A 9,441-nucleotide genomic window follows, 5' to 3' on the forward strand; every position below is an offset into this window, starting at 1 on the left:
CTTGTTAGCTTCAACCAGCTAGTTGCTAAACGTCTCTCTTACTCCTCCGAAGTCAGTTGGCGTTTATTTCTCAAAGTGGTGGTGCCGTCTTATCCCCTTTTTAAGTCGTTATAGTGTTATATTTGCTTCTATCCATATTTCTTCTGGGGAGTTTTTCCAATTACTCCGGTTCAACCAGGAGCACTCTGGCTATGCGACCATTGCGGTGGTGGTCCTTGCCGGAAGTCCGAGTAGGTGTTTTAAAAGCTGTTTGAAGAAAAGGCCTAGTATTCATTGAAGGAATGTCTGTCACCCGCTGCCTTTCATGCCAGACTTTTTGACTAAAATTATCTTCTGTAGAGAAATATCTCACATAATCTTTTAGTTCTTGGAATCTGCTTTGTGAATGACCACACCAAATTTTAGCTGAATACAATATATGTACAATTGTAGCCAAGAGAGTGTGGGAAACAACCAGCTATCCTTAAACACTACACTCAAGGTTTACCAGGCGTGTCTCTGAAGTACACCTGGGCTACTTATGCCAGGCAGGAGAACCATCTTGAAAGCTTCCACCTTCGCTGTCTGCGTCAGATTCTTGGCATTACATGGCGTGATAAAATTACCAACACTACTGTGTTCCCTCAGTATGCACCTCCTTCCCAGCCAGCGATGCTTACGCTGGCTGGGACACATGTACCTTATCCAGGATAGCCACATCTTCTATGGAGATTTGGACAGACGCCGTCCAGTAGGACGCCCAGCACTGCGTTTTAAAGATGTCTGCAAACACGACATGAAAGAAGACCGCAGTTGCTGGTGTCACCCCATTGATGAAGGCCTTAAAAGGGGTGAGGAAAAGCTCAACCAACAATCAGAGGAAAAAAAGACAACAACCCTGCCCTCTGATTGAGGATTGGTTTGCTGAGTCATCTAAGGCCCGGTCCCAGTACTCGCCCTTCCACCCTCGTTCCACCCTGTCCCAGTTCTCCAGTGTCTGCATGCTTGTAACCTGAGCACACAAACCCTTCTGTGCACTTTGACTGAGTACACGCTTCATAGAGGGAGGTAGGGTGGAGGGCGAGGACTGGGCCTAAGATGCTGTTCCCAACAGGACTGACTGACCTTTTACTGTGAGGCTACCATTATCTTACAAGATAGACTGATGTAGCCTTTTTTTATTATTGCTCGGAGGAATAATCATTGCCATTTTTTAATTCTACATTTGTGCACACCATTACTCACGTCACGTTTTTAATCTTTACCCTTAACTTAAAAAATCTGTCTAAAATATCTGCTTTTAATAATAATATTAGTATTTATTTAATGCCATGCCTTTTATGTAATCATTTTCATGTGCCTGTGTTTCCAGGGCAGATGTTTTTCTGCATGTATGTTCTCATGCCCAGCCTCTGTTCTTACATATTCAGCTCATTTTAGGCTACAACACTAACGACCACCAGCTCCATCACACAACAGATCAAAGATATTTTTTTAAAAATCAATACTCAACCAAAGCTTTATTCAGTTATTTTTTTAATTAACTGTACTGTTCTTTATTTAGTCTGTAACCTGTTTCCTAATGGATGTTAAATCTTTTCAAATTTAACATTAAACTTTTAGATCTCTTTAATATTTGGTGTAAATGTAAATTTAGGTGAAAGTAAAAAAGGTCAGCCCCTGACCTGCCGTCATCTCCCAGGCCTTTTGCTCTGACTGATTCTTGTTATCCCCTGGATAAGTGTTGACTTTCCAAGGCTTCATTCTTGGGCAGTCTAATCAGTGAAGACAGATTGTTTAGTCTTTCTAAGACTCATAAGAAAAAACAGGATTTGTCTGCAGTGATTCGGTTGTTTGAGGGTAAATCCCTCACTTGCTGGATAGGCCCCTCCCTGGTCTGAGACCGGAGAATCAGCCATCAAACACTGATATGAACTTGTAAAGAGCAAAGAAGGCAGATGTCCAGCGGAACCATTTGCCTGTATCCTGCCTGCCAATCTGGATGCATAATGAACTATGGCCAGCATGCTTCCTAAGAAGGCTGCCTCCATACAGAGCACTCAGGTTCGGCCCTGACCCTGCAAACTGCAAGCTCCTCTTTGAAGGACAGCCATACCAGGTCATTGCCTCTTTGAAAACTATTCCTTATACAAAATCTTGATTTAGAAGATTTAGTTGATTTGTTTGCTTTGATATGAAAGTTCTTAATTTTATGTCAGTCTCTCTGTTGGATGTTGCATTAATTCATCTACCACATTTTTTTATTTGTAAAACATATAATTAAAACCTTTTTTTACATTTCTCAAAGAAACTCTTAAGACGATTCAGTCCTCACTTAAAACTGCATTTAACGAACTGGACTGGAACCATAATGGCTAAAATCCAATTTACTACATTATTGAACAGGAAGACTAATAGCAAAATGTTATTACGTTATTAGTTCAGAAATTTTATTGCATCATTGACAAGTTATTACATTAGTCAAGTCAGATTTATTTATATAGCACTTTTCAACAACAAAGTGATACAAAGTGCTTTACAACGTGTGAACACAAAAATACAGTCATCGTGAAAACACACAACAATATCTAAAATGTGAGCTGGGATAATCTAAATGAAATCATGAAACTAAACATATCTAAAACATAAATAAGAAAACACACACAACAATATAAAGTTAAAACCAAGCTAAACTAAAAGTACCAGAAGGCCAGCTAAGAGTTAAATTACATTTTAATAAAAGGCCAGCTAAATTATTGACTTTATTACATTTAAAATGGCCAAAATGATTACGTTAGTACATACATACAGCTCCCTGTGGAGGCTGACCTGCAGCCCTTTCAGCCCCCCATGGGTCACCCCAAGGAAAACGGATATGTTGGTGATGGTGGCAGGGGTTCTGACCTGCCTCCATGATGACCCCAGGGCAGCGAGTAAATGCACACCTGCTTTCAGAGCATTTCTCAGAGTAGCTGCATGTATGTTCCATGGACAGGTGGATGGACGGACTAATCAGTACACACTATAGTTTGTGTCAGCAGGGTTGTATCCCTAGAATAGAGTCTGGCTCTCCAGTCAGAGCTACAGGAACTTCCAGGGTTCCCTGCAGAGAGGAAAATAGAGGGCTTTTATTCCTGATACTTGCTAGCGCTGAAAAAAAAAACGTCAGGAAAAAGACCTATTCTTGATCTGTCATTGTTCATCAAATCAGTCATGGAGCAACCATTTCATCGGGGGATTCAAAAGTAGCTGGCAGACGGCAAAAATCACAGCATGAAACCTTTATTAAACCACATCTTCGCAGGCTACTTTTCATTGATTGACTAAAAATATTTTGTAAATGTTTGCCTAGAAGAGTTTCTGTGTTATCCCCAATATGCATACTGATGCAAAATGTAATTTTATTTACAATAAATGGTGATTTTCTTCCTGTTTTTTAAAATTTTGTCGATCCATGAGCACAGCCATGTTTGAGCACTAGACTTCTCATTAATCTGACAGACATTCTGATCCATGTTGGGGGAGTTTTCCAGGCAGTAGATGACAGATACCACAGTTGAGTTTTGTTGCATTATGTGTAAGATAAAGGTCTATTTTCTTGTTCTGTGGTTTATTTAGTCCTTTGCACATTTAGCATACCTCTCCTCTCAGTTGAGTGAATTCTACCAACCACAAAGAAAGCCAAGACAATCTGTTTTAAATCTCCAGTCAGTATCTATTTATTCAGATCCATTTTACAAGATTACTTACTTCATGTTTACTCCCTTGGGAGATGGGTCCTTGTCTTTGCTAAATTTTCTGAAAACTCTTCCAGTCCTTCCAAAAAGCCAAAGATTCTGACAAATTGCCCTCAAAAGTGCTGATTTTGGACTCGTTAAACAGCATTGTTCCAAATGCCAGGAAAATGCATTTCTGATGATCAAAATTTCAAATTTCTCTGGGAGAGGATCCCCAGGCCCCCTTGATGGATCGCCTTGTGCCTTCGGCGGTCAGCACTGGGCTTTGCCCAGTGGACGGTCGGCCCATTTGTATTTGGATGACCTGCTCCTTGTCCAGAGAGACTCCTTCACATAGATGCCTGCAGAGATGCTTCGCTCACATAGGAATCAATCCTGTGTGCCACAGTGATGTCTCAACAGTTGAAACCTACTCTCTGGTCCTCCACTCCATCAGTGTTGTCTCTGTCCTCCATGCAACATCAAAGTGACATGTCCATCAAGACAGCCTACAGTATCCAGAGCCTTCAGCATCTCATGGCAAATCTCATGATCCACCACTGTAACATGAGAATTACCCCAGTGCAGGATAAATAAAGTTCTTCCTATTCTTCTCCACTTCTGGTACTCCTGGCAACCTGCTGTTAGAGAGCTTTTCTTTTTACAAATAGACTTTAATTACCAGAAACAGCTTTATCAAAAAGCCATTTCACACAGTGCTTTCATGATGGACCTGAGACGTCTTCATCTCACATCTGTGTAAAATAACCAAGGCAGAATGGTGGTTGATTCACTGCTGGTATGTCTTTGAGCAATGGAGGTAGTCACAGAGTAGAGTTGGAGAGTAGGTGTACAGACACAGGGTTAAGTGGGTAGAAAGAATAAAATGAGTAACTCAAATATCCTGTTTCCCTCCAAACCCCAGAATTATCAGGAAGGGCTGCGTTATATTGGACGTCTACCTTTTGAGCAAGCTGAAAGTAACATGAAACGTTATGGTAAGACGCTTATGCACCATGTTCCTGAAGGTACAACATTGCTCCTGAAAGGCTTATGCACTAACTACCAGCCAAGTGGAGACACTGCTGAAAAAGACCATTTGGACAGGATGAAGGTCAGTCTGCAATATTGTTATTCTTCATTAGAAACAAGACAACTTTCTTACACATTGTTTATTGAAGATATGTCTTCGAAAAATTCTCAGAAATGGCTGATCTGATTTGTTTTTATTTAAGGCAAATTCTGAAGAATTCATTCCAATTTTTGCCAATAACCCTCGAGAACTGAAAGCCTTTCTGGACCACATGATTAAGGTCGACCCACATTCTCCTCAGGGTGTGTATGACACTCTGCTTGAGCTCCGACTGCAAGACTGGGCACACGAGCAAGACCTCGAGGTCAGTACAGAATGCACAGAAGATTGTGTGCTAGCATAATTGCTCTTTCATGCAACATGTTCATGTTATTTTAAGAAATTTAAAAATCTTGCAAAAACATTTTAATCAATCTGGCTTCAGAGAAATTTTTTCTAATTATTTTTTCTGTACATATGTTTATCAGAGAAAAAACATCCTGCAAGAGGAAGCTTTGTCACTGCTGAGAAGCAACAACACTGTGTTTGATAAAGCCCTGGTCCTCTGTCAGATGCACAATTTTAAAGAAGGCATCCTCTACCTTTATGAGAAAGGCAAACTGTAAGTAAGGAAGATCAGAGAAACTCGTTAATGTAATATTACATCTCATTACCTAGTGTTGCAGCAACGCTCTGACAGGTCTAAAATATTTTAAACAAACATATATACATATACACAGTTCAGAAAGAATTTAAACAATCTGGGAAGGATAAAGACAGTTTGTTATATTCTCATTGTGCTTTGTTCAACATGTTTGATTATTGAACAAGCTGAGCACCATGGGATGGTCTGGATTCTCTAAATGTTTTAAATATGTGCTGACATGTTTTATTTTGGAAATGCATTTGAAGTTATGAGGCTTTTAATTTTACAACTTGTCTGAGAAAAAAAACTTATGTCCTTTGTGTACTGCAGGAGTAATTAGAAAAGTAATTTCTACCCAAAGTCAGTTTTAATGACTGTGTCACCCTAAGGTTTATTGTTATGGTGAATGGCTCTCCCTTGGTTTAGCATGCAGTTATGGAGAGCTCTGTCCAGGCCAGGTTTCTACTCAAGCCCCAACAAGTTCTTAAGAAATTTGGCTGTGAACTCTGTACAAACCTTGGCTAAAATGATGGAATCACCACTCTTGGAAGATGTTCTTTTAATTGTTCAGTTTTGTATAAAAAAGAAATAAATCACATACATGCCACAAACGTTTTTAGATCAAGTAGAAGAAAAAGTTATTGAATCACTCAAATCTGAGGGAAAAAAGGTTGTAATTACTCTTTAACTTGCAGTTCCAAAACAACACCTGCAGCTGATTAAATCTGGTAATTAGTTTTCAGGTAAAAAAGGGTGTTCCCACCTTGGAGAGCTGTTGACATGAATCATGGCTGTCGGTTGAATGGAAGGAGTGGTTTATGGACACATCATGGAATGTTGCAAAAGATGTTTGTTGTTCCCAATCAGCTGGGTCTAAAATCTGGACCAAAACCAAACCAAATGGGACGATTGTCAAAGGGAAGCATGCTGGTCGACCAAAGAGGATCGAAAACTTAAAGCAATATGTCTCGAAAACAGAAAATGCCCAACAAAAGAAAGTCTTCAACAAATGACACTTTTCTAGTTCCAACAATTATATATATACATTTTTATTGTTTCCTAATACCAGGAGGTATTTAGAACTGTACCTATTGTGAATTTTGAAATAGTTTTGTGGCATGTCTATGATTTCCTTTTTATTTTTTACAAAATTAAACAATTGAAATAACATCCTCCAAGAGTGGTCATTGCATATTTTTTGAAGGGTTGTAGGTTGTGGATCCTCTGAGCCCTCCAGGAGGCCCACAAGCTGAATATTACTCTGCCCTCTGCCTAGGGTGTGCCTCCAAGTCCTCCCATTTCTTGCTTAAAGTGTCTACCATCGCAGACAGCTTCGTCCCTATGCCTACTTGTGTTCTCATTTCACAATGATCTGTGTGCAGGTACCAGCAAATCATGCACCACCACATGCAGAATGAGGAATATGGAAAAGTGGTGCAGGCCTGCAAGCAATATGGAGAGCAGGAATGTTGCCTTTGGGAGCAGGCCCTTGGATATTTTGCCCGGAAAGAAGAGGACTGTAAGGCCTATATCAGTGAGGTTCTACGTCACATTGATCAGAAAAACCTGATGCCTCCATTACTTGGTGAGCTGGTTAACTTTCTAACTCTCAGTACCCTTATGAATTACTAATGAACCTGAAAAATGTCAAGCTTTACTGTAAAGCTTCTGTTTGATCGATTAATCAACCAAACATAGACACACTATCGATGAACATAACACATTCTGGGTCAAACAATTCACGTATATCTGTAGCATTAAAATGCTGCCAGGATTTACCCTAAACTAGATCTGTGTTGCATTGTGAATCATGTCCATACATATAGATAAAACTATACATACAGACTTAAAGTTTGTTAGAATCCTTATAGCTCATTGAAACAATGATTCATCTCGCTTAAAAAGTGATTCAGTTTAAAGCAATTATCTATATATATATATATATATATATATATATATATGAGAAATACCAGGGCCTCAGAGAGGAACTGGAAAAGGCCTGGAAGGTAAAGACCACAGTGGTGCCTGTGGTCATCGGGGCCCTAGGGGCAGTCACCCCCAAACTGGAGCAGTGGCTACAACAGATCCCAGGAACAACATCAGACATCTCAGTCCAGAAATGTGCAGTTCTAGGCACAGCCAAGATACTGCGCAGAACCCTCAAGCTCCCAGGCCTCTGGTAGAGGACCCGAGCTCAGAGGATGAAACAAAGACCACCCGCGGAGGGTGAGAAGGGAATTTTTTTTTATATATGTAAAAATAAATTATGTGGTTTATTTTACAAAGATCCGTTAAAATAGTATGGACAGATTTTTTGGAACCCCTAAAGAGACTGTTAGTCCTTACATTGTAGTTGGAGTAGAATTTATTTAGTCTTGCTTTAAAATAAAGAAAATCAAACAATTAATAGGAGTCTTTGGATGAGATTTTATTAACTGGTCAACACGGATTCAAACATTAAGCAGGATTAAACAAGATGAATGAGCAACAATCAACAGTGACCATAAACACATAGTCCCAAGTTAAATCCATTGTTGCAAACCTGTCTTATGATAGAGGTACAACATATGTTTTCACATAGCTCTCACAGAACCTTCATCATAACACAGGTATTTCAGCCATGTCTACATTCCATATGAAGTGGCTTTTCAACCTTGGCAAATTTGGATCACACAGAAGTTAGTGGTGTTATTTTTATTTTTCAGTGCAATAGTCATGTTTCAAACTAAGTGTTGGACTTTAATTAGTGTCACAGGTGCATTCAAGCTTTTTTGCAGACATTCAGCCTATTTAAAGAGAACAAACAGCCACTTGGTAGCAAAAATAAGAGCTCTCTGAGGAGCTCCGAAAGAAGGTTATAAATGTCCATATAAGACCATCTCCAAGCTGTTTCATGTTCAGCTGTCAATATTATTAAAAATATAAGGTTCATAGGACTGCAGTCAGCCTTCCAGAACATGGACGCAAAAGGAAATGCAACCCCACATATATCAGATGGACAGTGACAATGGTGGAAGAAGAGCCAAGGGAACGATTTAAAACCAGATAAGCTGAGCTGTAAAGTCAAAGTATGTCACTTTCTGATCACACCATTCATTACATTTTGAAACATAATGGCTAAAAGCATCAAGAATGACAGAGGGCAAAACATTGAGCTGTTCCTAAAGGGCCCAGATTTTACCTTTCTTCAAACTGTTAGCAAATGCAGATGTCTCATTGTGTAGTACAGAGACCACTTGTTGACAGTAACTGCTTCAAAAGGTACTGCTACAAAGTATTCGATTAGAGGTTCGTTTGTTTGATTATATGAAATATTCAACTAAACCAATAATCACAAGCAACATCTGACGTGTTAAATATGGGAAAAATAAATAAAGGGTGCTGATAAACTTTTCAATTTCAAGTTATTTCAGGGATAGTTGGGTTATTTTATTATTGTGGAAGAGTACCAACAAATTTGTCCATGTCTGTGCTTGAATTTTATAAAATTGTAATAAGTTGATGTTAGTGCTGGGTGGTACGGAAAAAATCCTATATCATGATATGGATAATTTTATATCACAATATACCCCAATTACATACGTTGTCAGTTATTCTCTGAAAAATATGAAAAAATAATCTAATTTCTCACCTTTTTCAAGCTTTATTTTGAAGTGACATTTAACTGAACTTTCACAAATGAGATCTGCTGCATTTTAGTGCAGCAATATATATGTACCTGTTAGACGTAACAGTATCAAATGACAACAGATTCCATTATCTTCAGCCGGCTATAGTTTCACTTTTCACAACTTTCCCCGGCTCTTTTACAACTCTCCATCTTTCATAACTTATGACTTAAATGCCGACACGATATACGGTGAGTCACAGAATATGATGGTAACACGGCGCCGCACAGAAAGCCGCTGCCGTAAAGCATGTCACAAACCCACACGTAAAGCAGCGTCATGTCGCAAAACGGAGGTTCTTCGCAAAATAGTTATTTTTTCTTCTTATTTATCACTTATATAAACTGAATGTATGCAAAG

The 9,441-nt window shown here is 39.1% G+C and overlaps 1 protein-coding gene across 1 annotated transcript in view; it reads left to right on the top strand.

Moving 5' to 3' along the window:
• The window catches only part of vps11 (VPS11 core subunit of CORVET and HOPS complexes), a 21,484-nt gene that overhangs the window by 10,745 nt on the left and 1,298 nt on the right, over positions 1-9,441 (top strand). The window contains exons 10-13 of the mRNA XM_037979094.1: positions 4,621-4,809; positions 4,931-5,092; positions 5,256-5,389; positions 6,796-6,998. Of these exons, the coding sequence (XP_037835022.1) occupies positions 4,621-4,809; positions 4,931-5,092; positions 5,256-5,389; positions 6,796-6,998 (688 nt within the window). The remainder of the gene's footprint in view (positions 1-4,620; positions 4,810-4,930; positions 5,093-5,255; positions 5,390-6,795; positions 6,999-9,441) is intronic.

The sequence above is a fragment of the Kryptolebias marmoratus genome, linkage group LG13 (genome assembly GCF_001649575.2).
Source record: "Kryptolebias marmoratus isolate JLee-2015 linkage group LG13, ASM164957v2, whole genome shotgun sequence".
Lineage (NCBI taxonomy): Eukaryota > Metazoa > Chordata > Actinopteri > Cyprinodontiformes > Rivulidae > Kryptolebias > Kryptolebias marmoratus.